This window comes from Hakea prostrata, chromosome 8 (genome assembly GCF_041222555.1).
Source record: "Hakea prostrata isolate BN-2017 chromosome 8, UWA_Hpros_2, whole genome shotgun sequence".
NCBI classification, from domain to species: domain Eukaryota; kingdom Viridiplantae; phylum Streptophyta; class Magnoliopsida; order Proteales; family Proteaceae; genus Hakea; species Hakea prostrata.
Window position 1 is genome coordinate 15,558,952 of NC_142607.1, and position 16,697 is coordinate 15,575,648.

Here is a 16,697-nt window from a genome sequence, read left to right on the forward strand (position 1 = left end):
ATGTAGTTAAAGTGCACAAAAACTCGCCTAATAAACTTCAATTCAAAAAAAATAAATAATAATAATAAAAAATAAATAAATAAAGTGCCCAATTTTAACCTTAAATTATGTGATACCACATCTCAAATGTAAAATCCCAAATATTAAATCAGACTGTTATACCCAAAAAAAAAAAAAAAATCAGACTAACAAATTTTTTTTTTCAAATCTCTGTTGACTGACTTTTATGCAGTAGTTCTGCCAAGAAAGACTCTTTATCTCCCAAGTTTTCTCACACAGAGAATCTGACAGTACAGGGAGAGCTGTCTTGTTGAATAGAATTGGTTTGTTTATTTAAAAGAAGAAAATTCGAAAATCTTTGCCAAAAGGGAAAAAGTGAAAAATCGAACAAATCCCGGCCATAATTGCCGGTAATATGAAACTACAGCAGCAGCTACGGTCTTCGACGACGAGATCGGTGTCGAATAGACGCTAAAAATCTCATTTCATATCAACAATGGCGGCGGCAGAACTTAAAGCGTGGATGAATTGCCATTTCATTAATTCTGCTTTTACCTCGTTCAGTTCCTGCTTCTGCTTCTGATTTCTTTGAGAAGATTTCCAGGAGTTTAGAGAGTTGGGACGTCAAAATTTTTATATCCCTTTGGCTGTAAGATTGCTTCTGTAGTTTCATCAATGCTGCCATGGCCAGTTTCCTCTTCTACTTCTTTTCTCTTGGCGGTAATGTTATTGCTCTTATTTTTCTATTGGGAAAAGCCCTAGAGAAATTTAGAAGAGAATTCCTGCGTGTCCAAGCTGTTACCTCTGTTGTTCCTGCTGATCATCTTTTATCCGCTGATGAAGAGTTTAGAACTCTTGGATTGGAAGATGATAACAAAGATAATGGCGGCGAAGATGAGTACTTTACAGATTGGAGTTTCGAAGGTGACCTTCCTGCCAGAAAGGGAACCCAGGTATTGCCCTTATCAGTTTCGATTCGTTTGCTTGTTTTCTTGTTAATCGAGCACGCTTTACACTGTTTCAAGTTTATAAAATTAGTGATCCAGTAGTGATGGCGATCACTTTTCTTTGTAGGCACAAAGCTCAGCTTTACGGGACTCTGCTCAGGTTAGCCTTTTTTTCGTCAAGTGCCCATCAAAATTTTCTCTCCCATCCATCTTGGTTCTGGTACCAAAACTGTGTGCTTATGTCTTAGTTATGTTGTTCTCTTAATAAGATAATCCCCTTGAATAATGGGTCCGGCAAGGAATTAATATGAAATGCCATAGAGGAATCATGTTCTACAGGTATGGTGGGGCCGGTTTAAGTTGATTAGAATCAAGTAGTAGTAGTACCTACTGGTTTCTCCTGTGGTTGTGATTTCTTCAAGAAAATGGCTTTTAACTGACATTTTGACAACTTTTTTCCCATTTTGGGTATTCTTTTCTCACTGGTTGGTTCACTTAGACAGGCAGTTATCTGTTAAGGATTCAAGTATAAAGACTGAACTCACTTTCTCTTATTTTGGTGTCCATGGTTTTATTCATGTAAAAGGTTATCAAAGAAAAGAAGGAACAGCGTTCAGAGAAAATGGGGCAGCAAAATTGCGAGGTTATTGTTCAACTACTTTGCATAGTCAGTTCTTATTTTCTGTTCCTATCGTACATTATGTTCTTTGAGTTTCGCAGGTTGCAAATTCCCTGGAACTATTATTGCTTCAATTGTAAATAAATAACCTGCCCCCCCCCCCCCCTTCTCCACCAAAGCCCAAAAAAAGAGGGACAAATTCCTGGACACTGGTATTATGTTTGGTTGAGTCACAGAATTAATTACCACTGTGTTCTTCTTAATTCTACTCATAAGGTACTGCTGTCTATCAGGAATCACATGCTCTATATTAGTGGTTGGAGTTTGTACTCCACCATGGTTCAAAGAGTTGGCACTTGATCAGTCTGAATCAGCTGGTCCATATTGGTTTCAGCACAGGCCAATACCAATTCTGATCATATATTGGTGTAATGGTCCAGATCAAGAACCAATTTGTGAAAAAGAAAAATAGAATGGATTTAGAGAAAAAGGAGGCAAAACAGAACTGTACTGGCTAATCAGTGTTATCTTGGTATTAGTGAGACCAATATTCCTATAACCATATACTTCACTGAATGGGCATGACATCATTTTATAAGCCTAACTGCAAACAGGTTTTTTGTACAAGATACATGTGATACCTGAATCTTTCATTTCAGCTAAAATACTCATGCTAGACATGAACCATAATGGCTGTGAATATGCATCCAATCCACCAGATCCATTTCCATGTTTTTGATTATTGGTATTTTAGATTGGGTATTTTTGCATTATTTGAACGATGCATGACATGGCTTTGAATCTGTCTTCTTTACCGTAGTTACTTGCCTGTCTTCTTGTTTTCCATTTTAACATTTGTAAGCTGGTATTTTTCATGATATTCAAGACAACAGAATTGATTTGTTGACAATGTTTCAACTCTGTACTAATTGGTCATAACTAAAAGTTGGAAGGATCCTCCCTTCCTAAGATGCATTGTTATGATGCTAAATTTAATTGGGATTGGGTTCCATTTGTTTGGATTTCTTTGTCCTCTATCTCAGCAATACTGGTCCGCTCGGATTCCTCTCATCCCTGCTGATTTTAATTTCTGATCAACAGAAGTTTACCAGGTATTTTCATAAATATTACATCCTCTGGATTGTTCCCCCAAAATCTCAAGGCTATAATACAACAACAACAACAACAAGCCTTGTCCCAACTAAATGGGGTCGGCTACATGGATTCTTGCCCTCCAATCAGTTATGTTCGAGGCCATGCTAGATACAAGGCCTAAGCTATACATATCCTTTCTCACCACTTCTCCTAAGGTTATCTTAGGTCTACCCCTAGCTCTTCTAGTTCCTTCAATATGGATTATATCACTTCTCCGTACAGGGGCATTTATAGGTCTCCGTTGAACGTGGCCGTGCCACCTCAAACGACTTTCTCGAAGCTTATCACTTATGGGAGCAACTCCTAGACCAACTCTAATATGATAATTTCTTATCTTATCCATCCTAGTTTTGCCACTCATCCATCTTAGCATCTTCATTTCTGCTACACTGAGTTTCTATATGATTCTTTTTAACAGCCTAACACTCTACACCATACATCAACGGAGGATGTTATATCCAAGGCTATAATATTTGTTTAAATTTTTCTGCATCAATTTCTCCATGGGGATTCCTACTACCTGAATTCTACTCCATTTAGGGGAATGCTTGATAGTATGGTGTTGCATCGTTTTGTGTTGGTATTGAAGGATGTTATATCCATAAAAAAGAACCAGTCTGTGTTCCCTACCATGTTGTGTGTGCAAGTGTGGTACTGACAGGCAGGATAGAGGGTATTCTGCAAGGGTGGCTGGGATCAAGTTTGGCTCATGGTGATGCTTTTCCATGGGTTGTTTCACTCCCTCTCATTTATTTTATATATAATGCTTGTTGCTGCTTATAATATCAATAATGGATGTTCTTCTATTTATAGTATTCTCTGGCTGTTGTAGTGTCATCTGCGGTCAGGAGAGTATGTTTTCGGAGAAGCACGTAGATACAATCATTCAAGGGAAAATCCCATGGTAGCACCACCACCACCTCAAGACTTTAACTTTCTTGACTTGCCAATTAGGCCGGTAATGTTACTCTAATCAGTTTTCTTGTTCCACCCACTCCTTTGAGTATAGAATAGCTTATATTTTAGCAGCCATTTATTTGGCTCTATTCAAATCGGTATACTGAAGTTGTGCCTTAATGTTTTCTCTGTGTGAAAGGGGGAGAGTGAGTGCCCATACTACATGCATACTGGTTACTGCAAATATGGATCCAACTGCTGGCTTCATCATCCAGATCCTACTGTTGTTGGTGAAGATGATATTCCTCCTTGTTCCAAGTCATTAAATTCTTCTGGTGAATCACAAGAAGCTCCAACATCTATTTCTTCTCCACAAATTGAGATGCCTCCTTACCTAGATGCTGCCAATCATTTTGCACCAATGATGCTTCCCCCTCAAGGGGTGCATCCAAATATAGAATGGAACGGATATAAGGTAAATTTTATTTATGATTTCCCTCTCTGTTCTTCATAAACTGCACCTGGATAGCACAAGGGAAATCCATTTGATTAGATACTTCTTCCTTGTTTTTAATGGGGGACAATTTCCTTCTTTTCTTTTTTTTTAAAAATAAATTGGTGAAAGTTATAGGTAGACGAAACACAAAATCTAACAAAAAAAAAAAAAAAAAAAAAAAAAAGCTGCCACCAAAGCAGCAAAGCTGTAGCTAGTTTACAACATTATACATTGGAGTAAGCATAGAGGATTCAAAGAGGAAAAGGAGGGGGTTAGTATTTTTAATTTCCAGGCCAGGAGTTCCATTGATGATGATAAATAATAAACAATGACAATGTTTTATGTAATACAACCTGATATTAACAACAGGTACCTGTGAAGTAAAACAGAAAGGTAAAGAGAGAAAGAAGAACAAGAATAAGGGGGAAACTTGAGAAATGATAAGATTCAAAGTAGAACCTATCATAACCTAGTTCCATTACTTACAGTCTTACACTGACTCAAAGGGTCCTCCTAGAAGTCAAATTACCCTTACAGCCAAACACAAAAGTAGAGAACGATGATTGACATGCGTAATTGTAAACCATGATTACTGACTAAAGACTTGCCCTCATACAACAACAAGAAGAAGCTTTTTCCCCACTATGAGGGTCGGCTACATGGATCCTTGCCTTCCAATCAGCTCTATTTGAGCTCATACTAGGTACAAGGCCTAAGCTATGCATATCCTTTCTCACCACTTCTTTTAAGGTTATCTTAGTTTGCCCTCATGATAGAGTATTGTTAGAAAACAAGCATTAAATAATCAAAACAGCGGCTGAACTTGAACAAAGAAAAGAGAGAAGAAGAAGTAGAGAAGAGAGATGAAGAACTAGTAGAAGAGGCTCGTGATTCTTGCTTAAGAGTCTAGAATCACAAAGCCCTTTTATTTATAACTTCTAATGAATTAATACAACTTGAGAGACAAGTAATTGTCCTCTAGAAAAAGGAAACAAAAAATTACAACTTTAGTAACTTCCTAGCTCCTAAAATAGAAAATTCTGAAAATAGAAACTACTACCAAAATATAAACTATGCTTTCTAAAACCTCCCAAAACTTATGTAGCAAGACTCCAACATTAGAAATAGAAAGTAGAGTAGCATCACTAGCGTATACTGTTCACGTGAACAGTAACACAGATTTTACTATTCACGTGAACAGGACCGTGAACAGTAAAAACAGATTTTTTTACTGTTCACGACAATAGTGTCGTGAACAGTAAATAGCCCAAGCGTATATACTTCAACACTCCCCCTCAAACTGGAGTGTACACAAAGAAAACTTTAGCTTGCACAATAAGAATAAACTTGAAAAGTAGCACCAATCTTGAATCGTGTAGCAATGACAGATGTCGATAAACATTGAGAAAACTTCACCCAGGAGATAATCAACACCAACTTAAAAAAACTTTAATTGTTCGTATCAATAGAACCATCCAATATTGAGAACAATCGACGATGTTGAAGAAGAACAAAGTCATAAGTATAGCAGGATCAAAGACACTATCAATATAATGCCGGTAGTAGGGAGAAATATCCACACTAGATCTTCAAAATTGTAACTCCAAAGTCCATATAAATGCTTCACAAGAACTTAAGTAGTAGTTCGGCAAAAAACATTATCCACGTAATGTCGGTAGTAGGGAGAAATATCCACGCTAAATCTTCAAAATTGCAACTCCAATGTCCAAATAAATGCTTCACAAGAAGGCAAGTAATAGGCAAAGTATAGGTAGGTAAAAGGCAATATTGATTACTGTGGACCAAGTAGGTAGGTAAAAGACAGTATAGGTTACTGTGGACCAAGTAGGTAAGGTAGTATGGGTTACTATGGACCAAATAGATAAGGTAAAAGACAGTATGGGTTACTGCGGACCAAGTAGGTAAGGTGAAAGACAATATGGGTTACTTCTGACCAAGTAGGTAAGGTAAAAGACAGTATGAGTTACTGTGGACCAAGTAGGTAAGGTAAAAGACAGTATTGGTTACTGCGGACCAAGTAGGTAAGGTAGTATGGGTTACTACAAACCAAGTAGTTAGGTAAAGGACAATATAGGTAAAGACATGTAATGATATCGTTGTAGAATGCCATAAGTTGAGGACAAAGATCTTCACAAATAATATCCATCAGCACATCTTGAGTAGATATAGAATAAGGTACCATTCTCCCCCTCACATGTAGCATTACACGTGGACAATTAATGATGACCAGTGACAAGCATCTTAAAGTATGAACACAAAAGAAACCCAAGAAGGAAAAGTAGCAGCCACAGAGCAGTGTATTATTCACCAATAAAGTTGATCAAGCAGCAGAAAATCGTCTCACAGGACAAAGTCTTGTGCACCAAGGGGGAAAAAAATTATGGACCACCGCTAACCCTTAGGCAGGAGCAAATTAGATCAGGAAAAAAAATATATTGAACCAGCTTGGAATTTCAAAATTGCAGTAGTCGTTGCAGCAATCCACTCGGAAGAAGTGCAATAACGATTCTTTGCAATAGCAGATAATATCAGATCTCGGACCATAGCAGCAAACTTCTGCTAGATTTGAAACTCTAATAGATCTCGATATGAAGGAAAAATAGTCCTCTAGGTCTTTGTAGAAGTATTAGATAAAAAGAAGGCTAAACTTGATTCTGAAATAAACAACGGAAGAAGTAGTAAAGCAAGAAGGTAGCAGCAGAATTTTTCAGAAGAGAGAAATTCAATGAAACAGGGGTACTAGTATACGACTTGCAACTAAACTTATAGCACAAACAATGGAAGACAATACTTAGGTCTTGCAATCCAAATTATGGGCATATCTTTGCAAGAATCAAGAGGAATCCCAAGACATCAAGTATAGTGCGATTGAACTTCAGATTTGCACACAAAAAAAGGGTAGTAGCAGCCTCAGTTAAATCAAATAAGTAGACATATCCCCAGAAAGCTTAGGGCCTTTTTGTAGTATTAATACATAGATACTTGGTGCTTCAAAAGTTAAAGAAGAAGGACAACCATGCACAATTACTGGCGCGAGGTTGGGGCTGCCGCCTTTTTGTAGTATTAATACATAGATACTTGGTGCTTCAAAAGTTAAAGAAGAAGGACAACCATGCACAATTACTGCAGCGAAGGTTGGGGCTGCCCTAGATAAGAAAAAGGAAAAAAAAAAAAAAAAAAAAAAACTGGGCAGCCAAGAGAGAGAAAACGGTCCCTAAGTTGATTAAACTTGCTCTGATGCCATGTTAGAAAACAAGCATTAAATAATCAAAACAGCAGCTGAACTTGACCAAAGAAAAGAGAGAAGAAGAAAAAGAGAAGAGAGATGAAGAACTAGTAGAAGAGGCTCGTGATTCTTGCTTAAGAGTCTAGAATCACAGAGCCCTTTTATTTATAGCTTCTAATGAATCTAATACAACTTGAGAGACAAGTAATTGTCCTCTAGAAAAAGGAAACAAAAAATTACAACTTTAGTAACTTCCTAGCTCCTAAAATAGAAAATTCTGAAAATAGAAACTACTACCAAAATAGAAATTATGCTTTTTATAAACTCCCAAAACTTATGTAGCAAGACTCCAACATTAGAAATAGAAAGTAGAGTAGCATCACTAGCATATACTGTTCACGTGAACAGTAACACAAATATTTTATGTGCACGTGAACAGTACCGTGAACAGTAAAAACAGATTTTTTTACTGTTCACGACACACAACAATAGTGTCGTGAACAGTAAATAGCCCAAGTGTATATACTTCAACAAGTATTTAAAGCTTACCCTCTAGGGGGGGGTATGTATCAGCTTGGAAAAAGAATAGGTTTTAATGGCAGAAATAGTGTTTAACATTTGTAGCAGTCATAGATATCAGTGTCCACAAAGAGAACTTTATTCAGGCAGCAATAGGAAAATTTTGTATTGAATTAATCCAGACAGCAACAGGAAAAATAAGTGGAAGAAAATATCAACCGCAAGCAGATATATCATAGAAGCAATAACCACATCGTGAATCCTTCCCTAGGAAAGCAAATAGTAGCATTCACAAAGGAGACAGATAAATATGTGGTTCTAATTCTTTGCCAACACTTGCAGTTTTGTTCGATATATTTTGCACATTTTGGTAATCAACAAAAAATACCAAGTTTCAACCATTTATTACCAGTTTTGACCAGCTCATGTTTCAACAAATTTCAATTTGTTTTGGTAGCTTTGACCAGTTTTGGCAGCACATGGCATGTTAGAGTTTTTCCAAGAAAAAAACAGGTTTCAACCTGGTTTTAACTGTGAGAAATAGTTGGGCATCCCTGAGGCAGATGATGGCACGTTCTCTTGTAAATAGAGCTGTAAGACCCTTGCTTAGTACTTCCTCTACTAGAATAAACAGATTAGGTGATAACAGGTCTCCTTCACAAAGTCTTTTTGTCAATTTAAAAGAACCAGTATGGCCAGGGTATGCAACCACCAAGAACTGACAATAATTCATTATTTTTTCTGTAAGACTAACATAACATAACATAAACTGTGACCATTAACTATATATTCCCCTTCATAATTGTTCTTAGCAATGTCTAATGATATGATTTACTAGCTTAATCATAAGTCATGATCAAACATAACACAAACTGTGACCATTAACTATAGGTTCCCCTTCATGATAAAGTTTTTAACTATAAAATGCTATAATTTGCTTGCTTAATCTTAAGTCATGATCAAACAACCTTCATGTGGTTGGATATGAATCTACATGAATCCATGCATAGGCTCAATAATATTTCAACAATATAAACGTTTATATCTAGATTTTAACTTTCTCAAGTTGCCAATATGACCCGCGTTATTAGTTTATTACTCGGTCACTTCTCTTGCTCCATCCTATTCGTTGAGGCTAATATGTCTTATATGTGTACCTGTCATTTATTTGGATTCTTGAGTAAGTACACTAAAATGTGTGGTGATGTTTTCTGTCAAAGGATGAGAGAGACTACTCGTACCATTTGCATACTGGTTCTTGCAAGTGTGGATCCAACTGCAGGCTTCATTATGCTGATCCTACTGCTTTCGGACATGGTGATATTCCCTCTTATTCTGTGTCATTACATCCAGCTGGTGCATGGAAACCAGCTTCAACATCTTGGTCTCTCCCACTGAGTGAGACAGTTCCTTACCTAGATGCTGCCAATTCTTATGCATCAATGATGCCTCCACCTGAGTGGATGTATCAAAAAAGCTCTGAATGGAATGAATATCAGGTTGATTCTATTCATGATTGGCTTTCTTCATAAGTGTATTCTTTTAGCTTGGGGAAATATTGTTTTGCTAGATGCTTTTCCCTTGTTTTTAATGGGTAACAGTTTTTGGTGGGACTGGAATTTTAAAAAAAAATGTTAGAAGAAGCAACAAAAAGGCAGTCCACAGCTAGTTTTCAATATTGTACATAGTAAGCATTGATGATTCAAATGGGAGGGGGTCTAAGGCTGTAAGTGTGGGGTATATTATGAATCTATGCATAGGCTTAAACAATTTCAGATGTTTAAGCATCTCTATCTAGATCAGTTCTTCTCAATTTGCCAATTAGAGTGGTAATATTATTATTACTGTTTCCTTTTGAGGATCACGTGTCTTACATCTATGGCTATTTGGCTTTGTTTGAGCAACTAAACTGATATTTTGTCACAATGTTTTTTCTGTATTGAAGGGAGACAGAGAGTACCCATACTATATGCATAATGGTTCCTACAATTATGTACCCAACTGCAGGCTTCATTGCCCAGATTCTACTGCCGAAGGATGTGATATTCCTTCTGGTTCTGTCTCGTTGCACCCATCTGGTGCTTTGCAACTGGCTTCAACATTTTGGTTGTCTTCACTGAATGAGAACAATTCTTTTCTAGATGCTGCTAATACTTCTGTGCCAGTGATGCTTCCACCTCGTGGAATATATCCAAATACTGAATGGAATGGATATCAGGTAAATGTTATTCATCATCAATTGGTTATAATTTTCTTTCTTCTTCTTTTTTTCTCCCACGTGTGCAATAAGAAAATTCTTTTTCTTTGGTGACACTTTATTGTTGGGACTTGGGAGGAACTAAAAGATGTTACAAGAAGCAGCTAAAGGGGCAAAGCCACAACTAATTTGCAAAATTATAAGAGTATAACTAGAGGATCCAACAGGTTGAAGCGGGTGTGCTATGCTTCTTTAATTTCTTGGCCCGTGGTTGCATAGATGATTGCAAATAGCAACTACAATGATGTGTAATGCTGTAACTTATTATCTTGGTAGCTTAACCCTACTCATGATAGGACAGTCCTTGATTGGTTATCATGGGCTGAATTGAATCTAAACCTGGGTTAATTCAATTATGTAAGCATCTCTATCTAAGCACACTTAAAGAACAGTTTTAGTAACCTGGTTTTAGCATAGCACAAGCCTGATCCCTACAAAAGTAAGCTTGTGAGTGGGTGTAGGTCGGCAGTTGCAACTTCATCAGTCATTTCAGCTATGTGGCAGGTCAAGTGGGCCCATATTCTGGAGGAAGTGACTTCCACTCTCACTTGTTATGTGCCATGTTGAGCCTCTGATCTGACTTGGGACCATCAAAACAGAAAGGAAGGGTGGTAGGGAGGGAAAAGAAGAATGTGCAATATTAGGTGATTCATGTGATTGGATCGGAGGCCACATTTGAACCTTGACCAATGCATGGTATTATGTTCCCATTCAGAGGTTCAGTTTGTTTAGTAAGTCAGCATTCCACATGGTGGAAGAAGAATTGCAGGAACTACAGTGCCATCTATTCCATCAGAGTTTCAAAGGCTATCAAATTAAGGTGGTGTTTTTAACAAGTCGTGGTGAGCAACCTTCCCAATAGGAGAAAGGATAAGGATCTCTTGGTTCTGGTTTTTCACTTATTTACCTAAGCTAAAAAATCACAGCAAGATGGTAGGCCCCATCATTGCCATTCTTCTCATTCTTTCTTTGCTGCCTGAATTGCCAGCCAGTGTAAAGTTATGGCTCCATTGGTTGCTTCTCTAGATTACTACTCTGACAAAACTTAGGAAGATTGCACAGCACACCCTCACAGATGTGTATGGTCACAGATCCAGACATCTTATTTGTCCCTATGGGTGAACACTTCTTCTGGATGAGATCTTGTTCAGGAAGTTCCACTTGATTGGTCTATTCGTTGTGATGGTGATATGACATGAATGCGATTTGGGTTGGCGTCATCATCTTTTCCATATCCTCCTATGTACTCATTCTCTGCTTTAATATGAAGTAAATTTGTCTCTTGAACCTGGACTTTTCCCTGTTCTGCTTTTTGTTCTTTTTTTCATACATTTTTGGAATCAAATTTCTTTTTCAATTGCATCTATTCACTTCTTAGATTGCTAGGCTCGTGCCTTTAATGAAGTTCTTCCTTGCTGGTAACCATGCAGGCTAGTATAATGCCTAACAGGACACAGCCATTGCCTGCAGCAAATCCCAATACTCTTGGTTGGAGCAATTCAAATAATCATTTGGCTATGAATGACACCTCACAAAAGGGTGAAGAGAAAACCAAAATTGTGACGTCTGTGTGGTGTGAAATCTGCAACGTTAACTGTGGCAGCAAGGAAGTCTTGGACCAACACAAATTAGGAAAGAGGCACAATAAGAAGCTAGAGAAGCTGGAAGAATCAAAGAAAGAAGCAATCACCCAAGTTGCCAAAGCGGCCTTAGCTGCAGAGGATTCCATTACTGGTCAAAAAGAAAGCCCAGCAGCTGACACAAGCAAGACCATTATGCAGTCTGCATGGTTTGAAATCTGCAAGATTGATTGTAGTAAAAAGGATGTCTTAGACCACCACAAATTGGGAAAGAAGCACAAGAAGAAGCTTGAAAAACTGTTAGAATCAAAGACAGAAGTCAGCGCTGCTGCTGCCACAGTGGCCCCTGGAGCAAAGGATCCTGTGATTGGTCCGAAAGAAAGTCCAGCTGCTGACGAGGGCAAGATTGTTGTGCAGTCCGCCTGGTGTGAGATCTGTAATTTTGATTGCAAAAGCAATGATCTCTTAGACAGACACAAATTGCAAAAGAAGCACAAGAAGAACCTGGAGAAACTGGAAAAATCAAGAAAAGAAGCCAGTGCTCCTGCAGCTACAGTCACCCCAGCGGCAAAGGATCCCATGCTTTTTTCACAAGAAAGCCCAGCAGCAGCTGGTGGCTCTGCTGCTACTGTGGCTCTAGTAGTAAAGGATCCTGTGTTTGGTCCAAAAGAAAGCCCAGCATCTGGCAAGAACAAGATTGCTCTGCAGTCTGCCTGGTCTGATATCTGCATGATTGACTGTCAAAGCAATTTTATCTTGGACAAACCTGAATTGCAAAAGCACACAGAAAATATGGAGAAACTAAAAGAATCAAACAAAGAAGGCAGTGCCTCAGCTGCTACAGAGACACCAGAAACAAAGCTTAATGTGATTGATCCAATGGAAATCCCAGCAGTTAACGAGGGCAAAACTGTTGTGCAATCTGGATGGTGGGCCCCGGCAGCAATGCATCATGGAATTGATCCAAGAGAAAGCCGACCAGTTAATGTGGACAAGACAATTCTGCAAACTGCATGGTGTGAAATCTGCAATATCGACTGTGGGAGCAATGATGTCCTGGACAAACACAAATTGCAAAAGAAGCACAAGAATAAGCTGGAAGAATCAACGAATGCACTTGCTGCTACAGTGGGCCAGGTAGCAAAGGATCCTGCGATTAGTACAAAAGAAAGCCCAGCAGCTGATGAGGTGAGGACCATTGTGCAATGCACATTGTGTGAAGTCTGTAACAAGGATGCGTTGGAGCAAGACAAACTGGGAGAGAAGCATAAGGAACCAGAGAAACCGGAAGGATCAAAGAAAGAAGCCAATGCCCCAGCTGCTACAGGATCCCCAACAACACAGAATATTATTGATCCAAAAGAAAGCCTGGCAATTGACGAGGGCAAGACTGGTGTGCAGTACACGTGTTGTGAAATCTGCATGATTGACTGTTACAGCAAGGATGTCTTGGACCAGCACAAATTGGGAAAGAAGCATAAGAAGAACCTGGAGAAACTAAAAGAATTAAAGAAAGATGCCAGTGCCCCAGCGGCAAAGCATCATGTGATAGGTCCAAAAGAAAGCCTGCAAGTTAATGAGTGCAAGACTATTGTGCAGTCCTCATGGTGTGACACCTGCAAGGTTGACTGTGGCAGGAAGGTTGTCTTGGACAAACACAAATTGGGAAAGAAGCACAATAACAAGCTGAAGAAATTAGAAAAACCAGAGGAAGAAGCCAGTGTCCCAGGTGCTACATTGGTCCCAGCAGTAAAGGATCTGGTGATTGGTCCAGAAGAAAGCCCAGCAGTTGACAATTGCAAGACTGTTGTGCAGTGCGCATGGTGTAAAATCTGCAAGATTGACTGTAAAAGCAATGTTGACTTGGAGCAACATGTATTGGGAAAGAAGCACAAGAGGAACCTGGAGATATTAGAAGAACCAGAGAAAGAAGCCAGTGCCCCAGCAGAAAATGATGCTGTTGGTCCAAAAGAAAGCCCAGTAGCTAACAACAGCAAGACTGTTGGTGTGCAACAGGGTGACATGATTGAACCAAACGACTGCCCAGCGGCTGATGATGACAGGATTGTCTGTATGCTTCTGTGTAAAACAATTGATTCAAAAGGAAGGCCAGAAGCTAAAAACGAGGTTGTCTTGGACCAACACAAATTGGGAAAGAAGCACGATAACAACCTAGAGAAATTCGAAGAATCAGTGGAAGAAGTCAGTGCCCCAGGTGCTACATTGGCACCACTAGCAAAGGATCTGGTCATTGGTCCAAAAGAAAGCCCAGCAGTTGACAATTGCAAGACTGTCGTGCAGTCTGTATGGTGTGAAATATGCAAGATTGACTGTAAAAGCAAGGCTATCTTGAAGCAACATATATCGGGAAAGAAGCACAAGAGGAACTTTCAGAAAGTTGATGAATTAGAGAAAGAAGCCAGTTCCCCAACAGAAAAGGATCCTGGTATTGGTCCAAAAGAAAGCCTAGCAGAAAACAGCAGCAGGACTGTTGGTGTGCAACAGGGTGAAATGATTGATCCAAGCAGCTGTCAAGCTGCTAATGATGGCAAGGCTGTCGGTATGCTAGAGGATAAAATGATTGTTCTGAAGGAAAGCCCAGCAGCTAACAACAACGATGTCTTGGCCCAACACAAATTGAAAAAGAAGCACAAGAACAACCTGGAGATATTGGAAGAATCACAGGAAGAAGCTAGTGTCCCAGGTGCTACTTCCGCCCTAGTAGCAAAGGATCCTTTGATTGATACAAAAGAAAGCCCAGCAGTTGACAATTGCAATACTGTTGTGCAGTCCACATGGTGTGAAATCTGCAAGACTGACTGTAAAAGCAAGGTTGTCTTGGAGCAACACATGTTGGGAAAGAAGCACAAGAGGAACCTGGAGAATTTGGAAGAATCAGAGAAAGAAGCCAGTGCCCCAGAAGCAAACAACCCTATGATTGGTCGAAAAGAAAGCCCAGCAGTTAACAACAACAACATTTTTGGTGTGCAGCAGGGTGAAATGATTGACTCACACGGCAGTTCAGTGGCCAATGATGACGAGACTGTCGATGTGCAGGATAAAATGATTGATCCAAAAGAAAGCACAGCAGCTAACAATGAGGTTGAATTGGACCAATGCAAATTGAGAAACAAGAACAGGAACCAGCTGGAGAAATTGGAAGAATCAAAGGAAGAAGCAAGTGCCCCAGGTGCTACATCAGCTGCAGCAGCAAAAGATCTGGTGATTGGCCTTAAAGGTAACCCAGTCGTTGACAATGGCAATACTGTTGTGCAGTCTGCATGGTGTGAAATCTGCAGGATTGACTGTAAAATCAAGGTTGTTTTGGACCAACACATATTGGGAAAGAAGCACAAGCGGAAACTGGAGAAATCGGAAAAAGCCGAGAAAGAAATCAGTGCCCCAGCAGCAAATGATCCTATGATTCATCCAGAAGAAAGAGCAGCAGCTAACAACAGCAAGACTGTTGGTATGCAACAGGGTGAAATGATTTATCTGAATGACTGCCTAGCAGCTAATGATGATGAGAATGTCAGTATGCTACAGCATAAGATGATTGATCCAATAGAAAGCCTAGCAGCCAACAGTTGTGAACAGGAAAAGAAGAAGGAAGCCTCATCTTTGGGTCCTGTAGAGGATCATGTGACACCAAGCCGAAAAATGATGGAATGTAGGGTGGAAGCCGATTTGGTGAATATATGACAATATGCAATGTTGTGTGTAATAAGTATATATATTTTCACCACCCGCATCAAGTAGCTCTTCAGTGTTTAGTTTGGTGATCCTGTTTGGTTTTCTTGTAAATATTTAATAAGGAGCTCATTTGGTGAAAAAAAACATTTTAAATTTCTCTCCATTTTCATCATTATGGAGGCATGAAGCCACATCTTCATGCAAGAAAAAAGTGCGGGTAAATTTGAGAACCAGAGAAACAAAAGTCACTGCCATGTCTTCATTGGATTCATTCATAGGGTTGAAGATTCCATCACTAGATCATATCCATATGCTGCTACGAGGATCCAGAAAAGATGTAATGTGCAACGGTTTGCTAGTTTTTTCTGCTGCTACTGCACTAATTTGCACGTACTCCACTTATCTATCTTTTGATTTCTGCAAGCATCACGAAACTCCTGTGATGGAAAAGGTTCTAATCTTCAACTCAATCTTTCATAATGATACAAAATGGGAGTTGAAAACTTGAGAAGTTAAAGAGTTCCAAGGGCCCAAGGCCGTTGTCTGTACAATATTGGTCATCGTCTAGTCTCATTCAAGCTCCTGTTCTTTTTCTCTCTTCCTCTTATTCATACAGGAATTTTGTCAATCTGGGTAATGGCAGGGGAGCAAGATGCAAATCTGGGTGAAGGCAGAGGTCAGGCCACAGGTGGGTGGTGGCAACGGAGATGTTGGAGATGAACGTGTGGTTCTCTTCACTTTTCATTAATGGTGTCTCCAGTGCACACGACCATGTACAGAATATGAAGAAAGTTTTCTTCACTTTTTATTCTCACTTACCAATTTGTGACCAATCGAATTTAGTCTTGATGCTCTTCCCACCCATTAATTCCCACAAAAGTCAACTTATTTTTTGTACGCTAGAAACGTCTCCAGTCACTTGAATGCACTGAAGAAGAATCAAGCATTATCATTGTCAACTTTTAACACATGAAAGGGTAGTTAGTATTCTGACCAAAAAAAAAAAAAGAGAGAAAGAAAAGAAGGAAAGAAAGAAAAAAGAAGAAGAAAAGGAGAAATTTATCTGTCAGTTGATTGATGTGACCTGTAAATAGATTTTTACCATTTGATGTGATGTTGGAATACTTATCACACATCTACAAGGAAATGGACCATTCATTTTCTTGTAAAAAATGGACCTGATATTAGTCTGAAAAAGAAGGTAGTGTGTCGGATCATCTTAATAAGTGGGGATTTTTTTTTCTTTTTCTTTCTTCTGTCATCCTCAAATCAATCACAAGGACTGAA

At 39.0% G+C, this 16,697-nt stretch overlaps 1 protein-coding gene across 2 annotated transcripts; it reads left to right on the forward strand.

The window, feature by feature from the left end:
- The first annotated feature begins 218 nt into the window (after positions 1 to 218).
- LOC149007259 (uncharacterized) lies at positions 219 to 15,975 on the forward strand. 2 transcript variants are annotated; one of them, XM_089164771.1, is made up of 8 exons: positions 219 to 953; positions 1,075 to 1,107; positions 1,534 to 1,590; positions 3,554 to 3,679; positions 3,818 to 4,093; positions 9,101 to 9,379; positions 9,826 to 10,098; positions 11,568 to 15,975. In XM_089164771.1, the coding sequence occupies exons 1-8, from the start codon at positions 684 to 686 to the stop codon at positions 15,417 to 15,419; spliced, it is 5,166 nt and encodes a 1,721-aa protein (XP_089020897.1). In that variant the 5' UTR covers positions 219 to 683; the 3' UTR covers positions 15,420 to 15,975. The 2 variants fall into 2 exon arrangements, with proteins under 2 accessions (XP_089020897.1, XP_089020899.1); XM_089164773.1 differs by lacking the exon at positions 9,101 to 9,379 and having other exon boundaries at positions 11,568 to 15,974.
- Positions 15,976 to 16,697: the final 722 nt, after the last annotated feature.

Bases quoted from the DNA above. Each gene is read 5' to 3' on its own strand.
- LOC149007259 (XM_089164771.1), top strand. From the start codon at position 684: ATGGCCAGTTTCCTCTTCTACTTCTTTTCTCTTGGCGGTAATGTTATT. The intron at 3,680-3,817 runs GTAATGTTACTC...TCTGTGTGAAAG, and splicing joins TTGACTTGCCAATTAGGCCG to GGGGAGAGTGAGTGCCCATA. The intron at 9,380-9,825 runs GTTGATTCTATT...TCTGTATTGAAG, and splicing joins CTGAATGGAATGAATATCAG to GGAGACAGAGAGTACCCATA.